Raw genomic sequence first — 18,247 nt, forward strand, 5'->3', positions numbered from 1 at the left:
TTGATTAATATTTTTATTGCTGAAAAAATAACAAGTTATCAGGTTTGTAGTTGTAGAGGACATTTACTGTTTGAGTTTCTCTCCTTATGTACACGGATGATATTTTCTGTTCTGCTTCAGGCTCATAACACTCTTCAGAATCCACACTGAGGCGCTGAAGAGCTCAGTTCCCATAAGAGGGCTCAACAGGGTGGGCCAGGTTCAGTCCCTCACTTAACTCCATGTGTTAGACAAAGCTGAATTAGACCTGGTACACTTTTAATCCTCCAACAGGTTTTGTTTTCATGATGGCAGCCGAACAACACCATGCTGCAAGCACTCACAGTGTTCAGCTTTTACACCACATGAACAGCATTCAACAGTCAGCCACACTAACCTGGCATTTACACCTCAAAGGAAAAGTGTTGGAGGATATCACAGCCAATCAGAAGCAGAGATCATCTTTTTGTGTGTACTTAGAAAATGCATTTTAGTAAAAAGTGTGCATGACCCTTTAATCTTTCACTACGGCAGCATTTGTGTCAAAGGGAAAGAGTATCTGTAGATGTTCTGAGATGGTTCTTCCCATGACATAAAGGCAGCATCAGAACTCCGACTGACGCAGCTGAAAGCTCAATCACAAGCGCAAAGAAAGTCAAATGGTTTCAGCTGGAGCTGTGGTCCCAGCTGAAAGCAAAGGATTCTGATTGGCTGAGAAGACACTAGTCCCACATTTCACATTTGTTTCCTCAACCCCACTAAGGAGGCATACTGCTGGTTTTGCATGTTTTACCCCATTTACTCAGATTACTGCTGTCCATTTTTCAAAGCATCCCATCAGATTTTGAACCTTCCAGGCAGCTGCTCACCTCCCATCATGTCAGTGGGTGATGAAAATTCACTTGCAGTTACTCTAAATTAGCTTCAGCATTTACAGTCATTGCTTTGTGTCTCTTCTTAGTTAATAATGACTCAGTGATTAAAAAAAAAATGTTATTATGCGATTATGAGATTTTGCAGAGTGGTGTACAGTATGCTGTGAAATGGCTGGCAGTAATGTGCAGGACATAATTTGTAGTTAATGGTCTAAAACATGACACACCACCTTTATGCTCCTTCAATAGAGGGTGGCTGGTTCGCTTTTTTGTCCAAAGGAGAAGGAAATTTGTAAAACAGATGTCATAAATCGGCTATTTCATTAGTATGCAGTGCCTGATAGACAAATAATAACCAAAGAAAAACATTTCACTCAGTACCAAACATCCTATTAAAGCCCTGCAGTTAAAGAATAGAAAATCACGTTCTGGCCTCTAACTAACCTTTCCTGGTCACGAGGAGAGCAACTGAAATGTAAACAAATGAGTAGAGCATAAAGACCGAAACATAGAGCCAGACCCACCAGATTCACTCTGTCTCATCTAATCACTGGAACTGTCAGTGTGACATTTTGCATCCTAATCATCAGAGGTCAGGAAAAGTCAGGAAATGCAGAACCAGAAACACCAGAACCACAGCTGGACTGTCACAGCTGGACTGTCGCAGCTGGACTGTCATTCTGATATGATGCAGTATGTTCAGCAAAGCTTCTATAACGAGACTTTTGTCATATCTTAGTGCTCAGGACTAAAATGTAATGGTGTAGTATCAGTTTCCAGTGCAGATGCATCCAGACTATCCAGATTTTACTGAGACATTTTGAGGCAGAGGAGGTGGGCAGTGTTACTCTTCACTAACTGTACAGAAAAATCAGCCACACATGCCACACACGGCTTCGCATGTTAAATTTGAAAGTGGCCAGGTTTGTCATAGGTACAGGCCAATAAAGGTTGAAATGACCAGATTGGTATTCATGCTTTTTACTATAGACTGCACATGATTCAGACTGTTCAACTTAGTCTGCATTTAAAAATGACTGTAAGTAAGAGTGACAGTGAAAGGCAGACATAATGTGGAGTGGACGCCAAACATTATGCTCCGCTGCAGTTGATTGGCTGTAATGTAAAGAAAGAAAAAACCGTCAGTGGCCCTTTAAAAGGGACATTTTAAATAGACCAAAATGCTGGTGCTTGTAATCGTTTTAACATTCAGTAAATTGTAAAGAACAGAGTGGATGTGCTGTTGGGAAATCTGCCCACCTACACTGAAATAAAACCTCTCAGTAAGATTGATTATTTTCTGTTTTTTACATGTAGAGGTTCAAATCAAAAGTTGCATCATTACGAGTCATTCAATCATGAAACCAACATCAACAATGCCCTGTGTACAAATACATGATATGGTTTTTGTTAGTTAGCCATGCCACAACAGGCTAGAAATACAGAGAGGAGATTCACAAAGCTGACGGAATGATCAATAATCAATATTCAAAACACAGAGATGACATGAGGACATCAAGAGAAAATAAGGCGGCGATAAAAAAAAAACTAAAAATCAATTGCTGTAAACATCCTTCAAAAGACTCCTAAACTTTCATGTTGATTTTTTCAGACAATCACGTTTATTAAAAAGAAATGCTAAAGAAACTGTTCATTTTAATAGTTCCCAGTTTCTTTGAGTTCAGATTAAAATCATCAAATCAAGTTCATTTACAAAAGATCTGGATTTTCATATTATTCATTATGTTTATATATTCCACGCTGCATTAACATAAGAGGCCTGTGCATACTGATGGACCAAATCAAAGCGGGTTTGTGGCAGACTGGAGCAGTGAGATTTAACATGACATTTAAAGTAGCTCCAGTGTTGGTGTCGAGGGCAGAGGCTGGAGTCAGAAAGCCTGTACAGAAACCTTGATTGCTTATATTTAACCCAGGCTGCTCTGGGCTTCCATAAGTCCATCACAGCTAAACGAATGCTTTGGTCTTTATACAGTTTAACTAAACCTTTGATAACATGGCATAAAAAAATAATTTAAATAATATATTGTATATTTTCTCATGCTGAGATCAGTGTAAAAAGGACTTACTGACTTCTGTTTCTGCCCAACTGCACCAAGCCAACCCCCCCATTCAGTCGCTGCCCTTCGTTCCTTTAGCATTCTGTCCCTTTCTGGTGAGCCCGTCATCCGACTCCCATTAAAGCAGCATGTTTCAAATATCTTTTTACTACAATCTTAAATTCTTAGGGAAGGCATTACGTTTCTGTCAAATCATAATAAAAGTATTCCCAGCAATCACTTCTCAACAGCTGATTTTCCTATTCTTGCTCAATCCTAAACCACTTAATTACTATATTCTATCTTAAAATCATAGAATCACTCATGGTTAATGCAAGAGAAATGGCACGTCCAACCCACTCATGAGCAACGATCAACCTTTTGATATAAGTTTTCTTAAAAAATAGAATATAATCCTGTTCCTAAAGCTAAGGCAGAAAAGAGGGGGGACACCTAATTAACCAGAATAAACACAGCAAAGAGCACAGGCTTCTGACAGGGGAGGTGATTTGGCAGCCCAACGCGTACAACGATTAAAACAGCCATGGTAAAAGACAACGTAACATGTAAGGTCTCTATAAGGTTAAGCGGTCAGAAACATGGCTCAAAGATGAACATTGATATGGTCAAAAAGCCAAACATTGAGTAAGACTATAAAACAGACAGCATGAGGATCATCTTGCTGAGAGGACAGTAGCAGTAATATTAAGCAGTTTTTCTTACAGTAAAATTACCTGAGTTAGATACCTGTGGACAGTGGTTTAAACAAAATGCAAAATGACGACCCAACTTAAAACTCAACATTCTGCAGACTTCTTGTTTTACCCAATGCTCACAAACTTACAGCAAATCTGTGTCAGTTTAACCCTCGAGCAGCCATTTGGATCCTAATTCAGCTGTTCCACTGTTTGTTTCACTGGTCCAGTGGAGGCCAAACAGGAGGCTTCTGTTTCCCCGCTCTGGTTTCATTTGACAGTGTACTATAAACCTAAAGGAACCAAACCCAGCTAACCACTGTGGATGGGCTTTAGCTCGACGCCCAGGATGCAGATAAACGCAACATGTTTTGAGTCCTGGAGCACAATGACGCTTGTGCTATGTCTAACAGATTAGGTTTAGATAGTTTTAGGTAGTTTTCTAGTGCATAGTTCAATAGTACACCTCATCTCGACCGAACACAAACAAAAGTCTCTCTCACCGATTCCTTTTGAATTCACTTGAATTGAAAAATCAATTTTCAGCTTATAGCTTTCAGACCTTTGGATTGATCCTGATGCTGTGAAGGACTGGCCACCTATCAAACAATCCAGAGGATCCACTCCACACCTGTAAATTATATTGATAAAATCATAACTACTAACGAGCCTGCGTGTCAACAGATCCATCTCTATGACAACCGTCCATCCGCGGACTGCTAATGTATCCTTTTTCAGCAGGAGACAGGAAGTCAAGTCCTGGATCAGGCTCACTCCATGGAATGGATTGCATCAGTCAGATAAATCCTAATCCATTTCACATCCTTGGTTTACACTTAAAATATTACTTTTTCATGGAGATGTTGGATGACTATGGATGAAATCATAACAGCTAATAATCTTACATGTCCAGGGAACCTGGGAAAACTTCATTAGCTCTGGAAAAAGGTAGTGGACCTTAAGTTGGGCCTGTTTTGTCAAAATATACTGAGGTAGGGGTGGACCACATGGATAAAAATCACAATAAATGTAATTTTATACTGCAATATCGATATATATCACAATATAGTAAATTTCCTAGAAATTCAGAAACCGTTAGGAACAGATGGGAATCATCTTTAGGCTAATCCAGTGAAGTATATAAGTGAAAATCAAGATACTTCATCACATAGATGCTAAACTCTTAAAATGGATTTGGCCATAAAACAGTGGCACTTCCTGATTTACAGCTATTTTGAGGTGTACCAATATACAATTTTAAAAGAAACATACCAGATCATTTCAGTGGCCATGGTGATGGCATATGTTGGTCAAAACCTATTTTCTAGAAATGCATTTGGGATGGAATAAAGGTGAAGTCATGTGACCTTGCAGAGCTGAAGATGTTGTGTTTAAGTTCCGGGTCGTAATGCCTTCATGGATTGATTAGTGCATGTAGCGCTGCTGATCACAGGGAAAACACAGCTGTCTGCCTCTCCTACCTCCGCTTTGCTCGCACGCACGCACACACGCACCAGCACGCACGCACACACACACAAATGATAGACCATCACAATCAGGTGAGATGATGATGATGACGATGATAGTTCTATTTTAATATTCACTTCTTTGATTCGTCCCTGTGTCCTCGGAGGGTTTCCAGCTTTTGAGAGGAAAGTGGGTTGACGGGGGGAGACAGTGGTTCACTGAGCAGGTCCGGAGGTAAAGAGAAGGCGGGGAGGAGTGAGGGCTTCAGGCGGCCTCACACAGGATGTGCTCCAGCACTGTCAGCAGGTGTTTGAGGCCGTAGATGTAGCCGTAATCATGGCCCTCACTCGGGAAAACGTGGGCAAAGTCGATCATCCTGACTTCCACCTTTGTGTCTCCTCCACTCCCCTCTGTTGCACCGCCTCGTCCTTTCAGCTTCTCCTCCTCTCTCCTACTCCTCCTGCCGCTGTCCTCCCGCTCTCCATCTTCATCCTTCCCTTCCAGTTGTGATTTGTTTCCGTTTCCATTTGGTGGCTTTTGCGACTCACCTGTCCGTTTCCACGCAGAGTTGTCTTCTTCACAGAGTGCTGAGATGTTATCCCCAGAAACTGAGCTCACTGTTATCTCCACAGCATCATCATCCCCACTGTTGCCATGGAGATGACCCTTAGCACAGTGGTGGTGGCCACCTTTTGTGTGGTTGGTGTAAATGGTGGCCAGACTGAAGTCCCACGGCACAGACACCTGAATGTTGTTGTTGTTGTACTCGGCCACCTCCTCTTCCTGCCCCACCCCTTCCTGCCTCGCTTTCCCCTCCCCACCCTGACCGCCGTCGGCCGCTGACGATAACATGGCAGTGTTGCCTGCATTCGGGCTGATCGAGGGGGTGCTGAAAGGGGAAGAAAAGGAGGACGTGGAGGAAGAGGAGGGGAGGCCCTCGTAGACAAAGAGAAGTGAGCTGGCATAGAAGGTGAGCTGATGCTGGGACTCAAACCAGCGGAGAATGCGCTGCACTCTGCAGATGCTGGCTGACACTGCATCCTTCCTCAGACTGACACCATTATGGAAGAATTTAGCCAGGCCTGGAGGAGAGGGAAGGAGAGGAGGGGAGAGTTTTAAATTGCTCTTTGGTTGTTGCTCTCTCAGCATACATGTGATTGAGCATGTGATGACTTTAGAGTTATTCCTCCTACACTGTTCCTCCTTCACTGTCAGTGGTAGGAACATGTCAAACGTGTTAGTGAAAAGCATTGGTCAACTCATAAGCTGTGCACTTACCATCTTTAATGGTGTCCTTCACCAGTCCCCTCCCGTAGTGCTGGTCATATGAGTCGAACGTGTCACTGCACACTTTATACACCTGAAATGTGAGAAAATGCACTTGTGTTGGTCCTTGTCCCCAAAACACTGTATGCTAATATTTATTTGTGTGTACATACACGTGTCATATTCTGTTCAAGACTCAACAAAGACTAATTTTAGCAAATAACAGCTACCTGCAACATCTATTGCTCTGATCAACCCTCATGCATCAAAATCATGTCATTTAGAGAATTTAGAAACAAGAGCTGGCAACATACGCTGAGGAAAAGTCAATACACAAAAAAGAAATCCTGTGCTGTGTATGGCTGTGTACAGTCTTATTCTCTCTGAACCCACAGCACAACGGCAACAGAGGTGTCAAGATGCACGCTGACCAGGAATGACCACCAACTCGGTGCAGCTCCTCTCTCTCGCTGATCAAACACCGCCTCCATCTAGTGGTCCACAGCTACACTCACACCTGCCTCCATGACGGCAAACCAGCCAGCTCATACAGATCAAACCACAAAAGCTACTGCAAGCCTGCTGCACGCTGAGCCCTGTCATGACACAAGCTCGGTCCAGAACACCTGCAAAAGTGATCCTATTGACAGTTAGCTGGGAAATGACCAGGACATTTTCGGGTTAATCCCATACATGAACTCGTTTCACATACAGACGGCACACTTTATTAGACTTGCAATGAAAGAATGTTGATACAATCAACATTAATAAGATTTTCATCATGAGGACGTGAAAATTATAGAGAGTAATCTGATGGTAAATGATCACAAATTCATTTTCATAATGAAGAGAGATACTTGTACATGATAAAATCTACCACAAAATAAAAGAACCAAATGGACAGAATCACAACAAAACTCGTCTCATGACACTTTCCATGTAGAGCAGGTCTCTAGGATCATACTCTGGACAGAGACCCAGAGGTCCACTCGTAAGCAAGCATCGTTTTAACAAGCAGAAACCTCGAAAAGAACCAGGTTCTGACCGATGTCAATCAATCTATTGCCCCAGTTCATGCTGGAAGGGTTTCCAATAAACCAGCCTTATCATAGAACTGCATCCACATGGTCATCAGTCAGACAATCACGTTAATACTGTTCATGATTTCAACTCTCTTCTCATGTTGCCTTTATTTCAAAATAAGAGCAATAATTTAGAACAGAGGGTGATTTATGTGCTGTTCAGTTAATAACCTAAACATACTTCACATATCACACACGGGTTAAACATTGATCCAGCTCAGGCTGTTCAACAGTATCGGATGTTTATCATCCATTACTCCTGTTACTGTGTTACTAGGGGTGGGGTACTACTGTATTTGGACAGAAACTGTATAATCATCACACGTACGACTATGGAGATATGAGATTTGGGACGCTACAACATGTTAGCCTGGATTACTTTTGAACACATCTGTGAGTCTAAGCCTCAAATGCATGCTTGAGCAAACCCTCAGAAAGAAGGGCTTCATAGTTTTACTCCTCAGCACTACACTCATTCACCTCTTTATCTTTTCCTTTCAATCTAACTCTCTGCTGGCCCACTATCATTCCTCCATCAGGAAGATCATTACCACTAATTAGTCTCCTCCCCGTCTAAATAAACACATATCAGAGATTAGTATGGGAATTTTCCCCAGCACAGTGCCAGGCGCATTCGGTTCGAAACTCCATGTTCAGTGGTACAACTATTGATTTCTCTCTTATTCAGCTGGCTAAATTATATCTTGAGTGGCTTCCACACTAAAGAATACTTTACTAGCAGCATAATCCAAAGCCACAAAATTCAAAACCATTAAAATTGACTCTACCTAGAGCTCAAACTTTTCAAAGTCACCAACTAGGATGAATATAAACAGAGTACAAGAACTGTGCCACTCAAGCACTATACTTCTAAACACAATTCTAAAAATACTGAATGTGAGTAATCATTTTGAACTACTTTATACTTATAATCCACTACATGCACAGCTGAGACTGAGCCAAACAGTGAAGTCATGGGCTGTAAAACCAAAGAGCTAAAAGGGGCTAAAAAGTTCTGTAGAGTTGAGTGGAATACCTGCTGAATTGGTGATAATTCTCTGTGGGTTTTATCTTCTTCTAAATAATCCTCTAATCCCATTTTTCGTGTGAAGTATAGTTTAATTATGGATTATGGATTTGCACACATTCAGCACCCTCCTGAGCATACCTTCCTGCGACAAAATGTGGGGTTATGTGCACAGCGAAGTTCTGAAAGATGTAGATGTTTTGCAGTAATATGCTTTGTCACTTCTCAGTCTGTGGTACTGTAGCACAGCTCAAACACTAAGTTTATCTCCTGTACATTAACCTCCACCTCAAATCCACAAGATTACAACACACTGTCACTTTATTCACCACCAGTTGTTAAGCTAATTCTTTTTGCACTACCGTTTACATTTGCACTATTACACTCTCAATGTTTCATTGTTTAGTTTGTACAGTTTTTATCTAGATTGTACAGTTTTTACTTACTTAGTTTGTACAGTTTTTATTTAGATTGTACAGTTTTTTATTTATCTCTTTTCTAATATATGTCCTGTCACAAAGGGTTGAAGAGTAACGCAATTTCGATTCTCTGTTTGTCCTGTACATACTGCAGAATTGACAATAAAGCTGACTTTGACTTTGACTTTGACTTACAGTTCATTTATGACCAGTTTACAAAGGGTGGAGACATGCAGCCGTATAGCTGATCAGTGACTGTCATTTACACTGAGGATCAGGTTAGACAAACACTACCAGACCTGCAAGGACAAACCATCAATCAAAGCGCTATTTTTTACAGTACCAATAGACTGGCAGTTAGACCTGTTCATCACCTCCTCTCAGCCTTGAATCATACCCTCCCTCTCCCGACTCTTCATCCAGTACTCGCACTGAAGAGTTGTTGGGACATGTCAGTATTCCTAATGACAATATGAAATGTGGCCTTTCCTAAAGACGATAATGAACAAGCCATAGCACTTGCACGTCGAGTTAATTAAGGTCAGAGACCTTGGTAAAAGTTGTTTGAAAGCTCAAATCTTTTAGGGAGGGTGGCCAAACTTTCACATTGTGCTCCTTTCATTTTCTTTCCCTCTAAAAATTACCAAAAACAAAAATGGTAAAACGAAAAGAGGATGTTTGATCTCTAACTGTATGACTTTTGGAGTTCAGTCCATCTTCTACTCACAGTGACAACAATTTTGACCAGGGGTGTCCAAACCTTTACTCACCCCTCCAAACATCAGGCAAACAGAAAGCAACCGAAGGACTGATAAACTAACAAGTCCATTCCATACAATCCACAGATCCTTTTGTGACAATCAGCCCTGACCTCAACTTCAAATTTGATTTAATTCTTCATCATTTTAGTATTTTTGTTTGCCTGTTTCTTTAAATATCTCAGAACATCGTCTTTTTATACTGGAAAGCTGAAATGTTGAAACACAAAAAGAGTTTGAAATGAGAAAATGGGTAAAAATGGCAACAACAAGTGAAAAAACGTGCATGCTGCACTTGAGAAGTTTGACTTGCTGTATTTTATCAAAAGAAAAATAGAAGTTTTGTTGTAAAAAAAACTGTTTATATGCAGCAGCGTATCAAGGTGTCAAAGGTTAAAAGATCAATCCAGTATAAGTACTGAAATGCTGCCGTGTCCAGTGTTCCACATCACGATGAACACACCAATAACTTCATAGAAAACTGCTTATTCAGCTCACTGGGTGGTTTTTGTTTGTTTCTCGCTGCAGACAGGAAAGCCCAAACAGGGACACGTACTGATACCGATGATACTGAGAGTACACTGCAATGGAAACTGATCAAAGCGATAAAGGTTTCGCTATTCGACGCTTTTCCTTTCCAACAGATAACAAGTTCTCTATTTCTTTCCTGTCATCTGTCTGTTTCACCCATGTATACAAACTAATGAGACACTGACATGATGTGTGTTTACTGTTCCAAAGCCTGAGCTCAGAGTTCAGATCTTAGCTTCAGATGACCAACAGCTATTTGCACGGATGGGTGTGTGTGTGCGTATATGTGTGTGCTCAAACACACGAGAGGGTGATTTATGTGCTGTTCATTTAATAACCTAAACATACTTCACATATCACACACGGGTTAAACATTGATCCAGCTCAGGCTGTTCAACAGTATCGGATGTTTATCATCCATTACTCCTGTTACTGTGTTACTAGGGGTGGGGTACTACTGTATTTGGACAGAAACTGTAGAATCATCACATGTGATACTATGGAGATATGAGATTTGGGACACAGAGGGAGCCAAAGGCATCAGTAAAAGGATAGTCGTTGACGAATATAGCCAGAAATGTAAGTGACTCAGTGAAGCACGCTCCTCTTTTAACAGAAAAGGGAAAAACTAGGGTACAGCTGTTAAACATCCTGCTGCATTTCTGTTTTTTTTCCACTCCTGACATTTTACATTACAAAGTAATATCTATTTAATTCACTCCTAAAAACTCAATTTTTCAACATCAACAAGGATGTCGAGTCTAAACTTTCAAGAAAGTAAAAGATCTCTTTTGAACCACTGCATGAATCCTACCAGTTAAAAACAATATTGATACTGCTGCTCCTCTGTGGATGTGAATGGCTCTTACATCCACGCTGGAACATTCTGGTCTGATGGTCTTCTGTTTTTATAGTTGTTTTTAAAAATACAGAGATCTCTAGACACTTCAGATTTACTACAGCAGGTGTTTAGTGCCTGAGATTGCCAATCCGATGACATCCCAAAGCATACTGAGGTTGCAGTTCAACTCCACCTCAGAAAATCTCATTAGAGCTGTAAAATATGGGCCTGTTTAGATTATCATTGCCATAGGAGGCATTACTCAAACTTATAATAAAAAGTTTGTTGAAAGTACATGTCCTTGTTATTTTTCTGGTTGGGCCATAGAGACCATTTCCAGTTGAAAGTAAGTCCAACTCCGAGTTTAAATGTGAGAAATCAAAGATCTGCCACAACAGTTCACACTCACCCTCATGCCGAGGACCAAGAAGCCGATCTCCTCCATCAGTGGGTACTTTCTGATCTGCTGTTCCCGTTTCTCCTGCGAGGCGAACGGGTCGTAGCTCCGCTGGCCCAGCTTCACGTCCATGATGCACGGCTTGACGAAGCGTCGAGTCACATCCTCCAGTTTCAGGTACAGGTCTAAGGCAGCGGCACAGACAGACGGGCCATGACGTGTGCTTCAGAGTTATTAGTAGCTTGTTCACATGCAAATTACGTTGGCTTTTTATTTAAAAATAACAGAACAGTCATAATTTGCTGTTAATAATAATGTTTCACATCCTCTAGAATCAACAAATCGTGCCTGTTTTGCCCTTCTTTTTCCACTAATATTTTAAGCTTTAAACTTCATGTGATCACCTTTTTTCACCTACTGCTACTACGCCCCTCGGGGACAAATAAAAGCGCTGAAGTTGACCTTCAATATCATCTTTAAATTGCAAGACAGAAATGCCAAACTGGGTCAGAGGCCATTTAGAAACAACTGTAAAATGTCAGCGTGTATCTTGGTGACAATTAAAAATATCCAAAAGTTTATTTGTGTTCATGTTTACAAAAAAAACCCTGCCTGCTTGTTCTGTTGTTCTAGGATTGTTTTTGATGATTAACTCCCAAAGGACCTTATTTATGCCGTATCTGTCAGGATACAATAACGGGTCTACCAGCGGACTAATATTGATAAGAAGCCAATTCATCTAACTGGCATGTATTTTTGGACGTGGACTTGGTGAGTGAGAGATGGCTGTGCACACACAGGTCAGTGTCTTACCATTGGGGCTGTCAGGAGAGGACCAGGTGCCATAGTACTTGGGCAGATAATTCTGGAGCTCCAGAAGGCAGGGATCACAGCAGTCCTCTGCATACACCTATGACACACATACACACAAACACACACATCACCATCATCATTCTATACTGTGCATACAGATGGATACTGTAGATTTATTATAGGGCTGCAACTAATAAATGTTTTCATTTTGTTTAATTTGGATTAAACCATTTTTATTGCTCAATTAATTGTTCAGCCTATCAAATATGAGGAAATAGAGAAAAATATCAATCACAGGTTCCTATAGTCCAAGATGATGCCCAAAGTGCTTGTTTTGTCTGAGCAACAGTCATAAACCCAAAAGATATTCCAGACAGGGGTGGAGGACTAGAACCAGCCGTCATTCTACTCACATTAAAGAAGAGAGAGCCAGCAACTGCTTGGCTTTTTTTGAATAAATAGATGACTTAATCAATCACGTATTAAAGAATAACTTTTGTTTTTCACAACCTGGACCTTATTTGTAGCATTAAATACGACCATTTACTCACCCAGACAACTTTGGTGGCATTTGGAGTCGTTTTGAAGAAATTAGCCCCAGAGGAGCGGCGCGTATATCCGTATAATGCGAGTACTCGGGGCATCCATGCGCAGCCTCTATATAACGCATAATCTGCGGCGAAACTCGTTCATATTCCAATATTTAGTTATGATATGCTGGTGCTATTCCCCTCTGAGCCGGCGGTCGGCTAGTTTAGCTGTAGTTTGGCACAGCTATGGTTCGTTATTGCGTATTCGTAGCCGACCGCCGCAGAGTCAGCCGTGTTGTGGCTGGCTGCTCGCAGCGCCCGGCGTTCGGTAATGACATCATCCACGGCAGAGGTAGTTGTCTAGAGACACATGCCACCACGGGCTCAGAGGGGAATAGCACCAGCATATCATAACAAAATATTGGAATATGAACGAGTTTCGCCGCAGATTATGCGTTATATAGAGGCTGCACATGGATGCCCCGAGTACTCGCATTATACGGATATACGCGCTGCTCCTCTGGGGCTAATTTCTTCAAAACGACTCCAAATGCCACCAAAGTTGTCTGGGTGAGTAAATGGTCGTATTTAATGCTACAAATAAGGTCCAGGTTGTAAAAAATGAAAGTTATCCTTTAACTTTGGCTGGTTAGTTTTCTGTTGATCAACTAATGATTAATCAGCTGATCATTTCATCACAAACACAGGGTATAATACAATATGCGGAACATTCTTTCTTTTTGAGGCTTTTTCATCTTGATAACAATTTTGATGGAAACTGAACAAGCAGAATTTATTATGATGATGTATGATGAACATACAGTGTAACACCAGCCCCATGTTGTTAAATGTCTTGTTATTCTGATCCTCCAAGAGCAAATAATAAATACAAAACCTAAAACTGCACATAGATCAAATAGATGTATTACTGATGTTTTGGAGCAGCTCAATAATGTTTTTCTCTCAGCTGTAACCAGATTTCCAGCTCTGCAAGATGCCAAGTCACTGTGAGATGTGTGCTGTTGGGATTAGGTTTGATTGGTTTGGTCAAGAGACATGCTCACAAGATGCAATGACTCACTCCTGTTTGTTTGAGAGTTGCTGAGGCTGACAGTGCTGCTAAGCTTTAAAGCAAACACTGAAGCTCTGATGAAGCAGACACATGTGCCACCACGTGACTACACAGGCCCGTATGGAGCATGTGATATTTATATGACTATTAAGAATTTACATTTCTCCATCCATCCATCCATCCATCCATCCATCTATCCATCCATTCATCCATCCATCCATCCATCCATCCACTTTGTATTGAAAGTGCTGTTGCACAAGTCAGGATACCAGTCACAATAGAGGTAAATGCTCATACAAACACACAGTATATACAGCCCTACATACAGGGTGGGAGACCTCACACAAGTCTATTTCCTTACTGCATTATGAGCAGTGTTGTAACAATATGTCAAAGAATGTTCTTACACAATACAAAACTGATGCTGAACAATGACTTGTAATATCGATTAGCTGATTAGTCGGCAGTCAGCTCATGTTTGCACTAAAGAAATAGTGAAAGTGCAGAATTTCATTCTGTAAATGTGTTATGATCTGATCTTCCTCCATTTCTAAACACATTTTGAACGGTTTATTTAAAATATAAAAGATCATACATGTATAAACACTTTGTTTTATATTTATGGGGACACTGGATATAGACTGAAAACAATGAGAAAAGGTTTACAGGTCTTCATATTTCTGTGTCGCCTCCTGCATGTCATTGTGTGACTTTCTGAATGCACAGATATTACCATGCTGTAAAACTGCATCTCTCGTGGACCTCTTGGTGGAGGCTGAAGCTGCTTCAGGACTGTTCCATCTGGATGCTGCAAAATCCCTGAAAAAATAACAAAGACGGAGCTCAAAATCAAAGCAAGGTTTAGCAAAGCAAAGCACTGGAACTGTTCTGGTGCTGGAACGAGGAGAGCGTAATAAGACATGGCTGAGTGGTACTGCACTAAGCAATGTCAAATTCTGATTTTAACACACCTTCATTTAATATGCATCACAGTTCATTCAGCACCATTAGCAGTTCACTGTGTTCACACTGAATCATAAACTGTGATATTTATCAAACACACACACAACTTAGACAGCAGCCATAAAGTGCAGGTAAAGAGACAGAGGGAGGGAAGTGTGAGGCCATGGTAACATAAAAAGTGGAATCTGTCAATATCGAGAAAGAGAAGAAAGATTACTGAGATGAAAAAAAGAGAGGACAGCATGAGGGACTTGATGTAATACAGACTTAATATGGAGAGGACAATGAAATACTGTCCATCTCCATGAGCTGTGATTGAGCTACTCAACTCTACTGCCATTACCATACACTGAAGCTATGTTAAAACTGCCTTTCTTTAAAAGGGTTTCAGCCCATACATTCACTTTTACAGTTGAAAATGTTAGTCACAAGGTCTAAGGGATCCTTATCAAGGTTAAAAGGCTGAACAGTCCTGCCTTCAACATGGAGAAGCTGACAGGTGAGGTCTGCTGAGTAACACAGAGGACTTTCACCTGAGCCTGTGTCAGACACTGGAACTACAAAAAGGCCCCAAGGCCAAACGCCCTAACCCCTTACTCTAAATTTAACCACTAAAAATCAGCTTCTTTCCAATTGTGAACACACCCTTTTGTATGGAACTGCAGAAGCCGTTCCCATTAACTGGAGTCTGAAACGTGTCCCTGAAGGTAACCTAAGTCACTCACAGACATGCATGCATGCACAGTTGAAGAAAAAACTGTTTCTAGTCTCTTGACTTTGCTGACATAACCTCTGGGCCCTTTCTAGCTTGTTAAAACCAGTTTTTTTAAATTGACAGGCGTAGTCTGAGAATTCCTGGGCTGACCCCTGACAAATTGAAAATCACATATGTAAGCATTCCTCTCCTTGTTGCGCGTAAACCTACTAAAGATTTAACATTTCTATCTGACAACAGTAACGTTAGTCATACAAAAACTGCTCAAATAGCTCTTCAGGTTGAAGAAGAGCGGTCTGGAACCTGAAATCCTTTCACCGGTTCTACATTCTAGAAAAGACTTTCAGTGAATAAATCCAGTCAGCCAGATCTCATCAGGAATTCATTTCTTTTGCCAACATTTGTTTTGTTTTTCTGTATTTGCCCTCTGCTCTGGCATCACTTATCTATGAATCATGGCTTGTTCATCATGACACAAAAAACACCAAAATGTCACTACTGAACATGTTGAAAGCAAACATACTAATTCATTCCCCCAAGGATCACAGTTCCACACCATGTCACATACAGTCACGGTTCTAATGATGTTGCATGAAACTGGCTGGTAATCAAGGACTCTTCATGAACACAGCTAGAGCTGGACTCGATTATAAAACCTTACCTGAGCCAGTTAACAACCCGCTGACACTAGCTATCTAGGATTTACAGGTGAAGCTGTATCTGAAGCCACATACACCAAAGAGGGCAGACGAAGCTAAGTTCCCACCCAGAGCGTGGCTAAGCCTGACAAACTACAGCAGCCATTATAGCCCAGCTGATATTGCTATTGATATGTGGGAGTTTAAAAATCCATATGATGTCATTTCTTGAACATAAACATGTGAACAACCAATCCTGATACAGATCCGCTGGATGAACACAAAACCCCTCCTCATCTGTTGGTGGTCGTACCACTTAAACACTGCTTCAGAGAATCCCAGTCTCTGCCTGATCTGCACTGTAACCACGATCACATTTACATTAAATCACGTTTGCTCCTGTGGACCTCTCTCTCTTTAACTATACACTATTTAAAAGCCGACACATCCAACACTTCTCATCCTCTCTGCAGCTACACCAGGGATGAACTCGGTTCTGCCCCACAGTTTCTGTAGGTTTCCCATCCAACCAAACACTAAATCAAATCAGAAATAATGAATGAGAGCAAAGCTTCATTTAGTGGTCAGTCACAACCTCTCAACTGACAGCCCTTCAAGGAAAGTTTCAGCCCATCAATACCACACAGTTAAACAAAGAAGCAGACTGGAGGCCTGGGAAAAAGAGCAGTGGGAGGATGAGTGAGCTTCTTTCAGTCGGCAGAAGTACAAGCTGAACAGGATTCCAGAGCTCGTTCTACAACTGTTGCGTTTCAATACTGTGTCAATACCACTTTCCTGCCAGTTAGGCTGAACTTAGGTTGTCAGTGTTAATGATTGATCACTACCGAGCCCTAAGAGGGACTAAGAAAAGATCATTCCATATTACTGTTAAATATACGGCAGGAGTGGACGCTGCAAACAGGGAGGAGACATCCAGAAGAAATCATCTACAGAACACATCAGCAACACAGACCTTCCCACCTTTGCACACATTTAGATTCAATTATTCAGATTCCATCATTGATTTTGGTTTGTAAGTTTGATTCCCTCAGTTCCTTTCACAGTAACTTTTTTCAGAATGTCTGTGATGAATACGAGTGCAGACAGGCTTCAGCATGTGAGTCCACAGACATTTAAAGCCTGTCATTTGTCATTTCCCATATATTGTCACCTTGAAAAAAAACAGGCAAATAAATACAATGAATGTACAAAGTGCAAAAAAAAAAAACCCTCACAGTGTTGAATGACATGAGAACAAAAAAACTGCATTGATTAAAGGTTACAATTAACAGGCCAGGAATCCCACCACAGCCACACAGCCAGTGCAGAAGATGCCCCGGAGTGTGGCTGTAATGCCTCTTCTACCGCTGGGCTCGTTTGGGGTGCCCTGTTGTGAAGTCGTGTATTTAAGTGTATTTACTGCCGAGTGTTCACTAACTACACATGTCCACTGAGTTTATAAAATGCTGCGAGATCTGACTTCCTCTTACCACTTTTTCAGCACAATGCCACAAAGGGAACATATGAAATGGACAGGGAACGAGACAAAAATCACAAGTAAATGTCGTAAACTGGAAACCTTGAGCCCAACCTGTCTAAAGCCTAAAGCTCTTCAGTTCAGTTTACAGTGATGTGGACAGGCAGGACACACTATTTCTCCCTGACGCCACAGGGTGAATAACAGTGTTATCATTCTTAGTTTAATTTAGTGTGTATCTTATGCACCAAGCAGCCTGTATTTTAGAGAGAAAGCTTAATTTTCTGCTAAAGTAAGATAAGGTTATCTGAGCGTCATCGACTATGGTTAGTTACTGGCTTGATTAAAGGTTTACAGTGATGATGTGTGTTTGTATTGATTACTGACGGTGGCTAATGAGGCTCATTATCAGTCAATGGTACTCTAACAGCAGTAAGCAGTAAATGGTTCCCTTTGTGTGCATGTTTTTAAACTATTTCCTTAACATGATGTGCTTGATGGTCCTGATGAAATTTGAAAGCTCAGCATTTTTCTTTATAATATAACAACAATTAATAATAAAAAAAATTAATAATAATAAAGAGTCAATGAAAAAAAATCAGTCAGACAGCATTTTATGAAAAGGCAAACATTCAGGTTATA

The 18,247-nt window shown here is 41.0% G+C and overlaps 1 protein-coding gene across 3 annotated transcripts in view; it reads right to left on the reverse strand.

Moving 5' to 3' along the window:
• The window catches only part of ipmkb (inositol polyphosphate multikinase b), a 22,134-nt gene continuing 3,887 nt past the window's right edge, over nucleotides 1–18,247 (reverse strand). For all 3 annotated transcript variants that reach the window (XM_041963031.1, XM_041963033.1, XM_041963032.1), the window contains exons 3-7: nucleotides 14,546–14,631; nucleotides 12,211–12,307; nucleotides 11,410–11,582; nucleotides 6,355–6,436; nucleotides 1–6,158 (exon numbers count right to left, since the gene is read on the reverse strand). In XM_041963031.1, coding sequence (XP_041818965.1) covers nucleotides 5,341–6,158; nucleotides 6,355–6,436; nucleotides 11,410–11,582; nucleotides 12,211–12,307; nucleotides 14,546–14,631 — 1,256 coding nt within the window. In that variant the 3' untranslated portion in view covers nucleotides 1–5,340. The remainder of the gene's footprint in view (nucleotides 6,159–6,354; nucleotides 6,437–11,409; nucleotides 11,583–12,210; nucleotides 12,308–14,545; nucleotides 14,632–18,247) is intronic.

Source organism: Chelmon rostratus, chromosome 21 (assembly GCF_017976325.1).
Source record: "Chelmon rostratus isolate fCheRos1 chromosome 21, fCheRos1.pri, whole genome shotgun sequence".
NCBI classification, from domain to species: domain Eukaryota; kingdom Metazoa; phylum Chordata; class Actinopteri; order Chaetodontiformes; family Chaetodontidae; genus Chelmon; species Chelmon rostratus.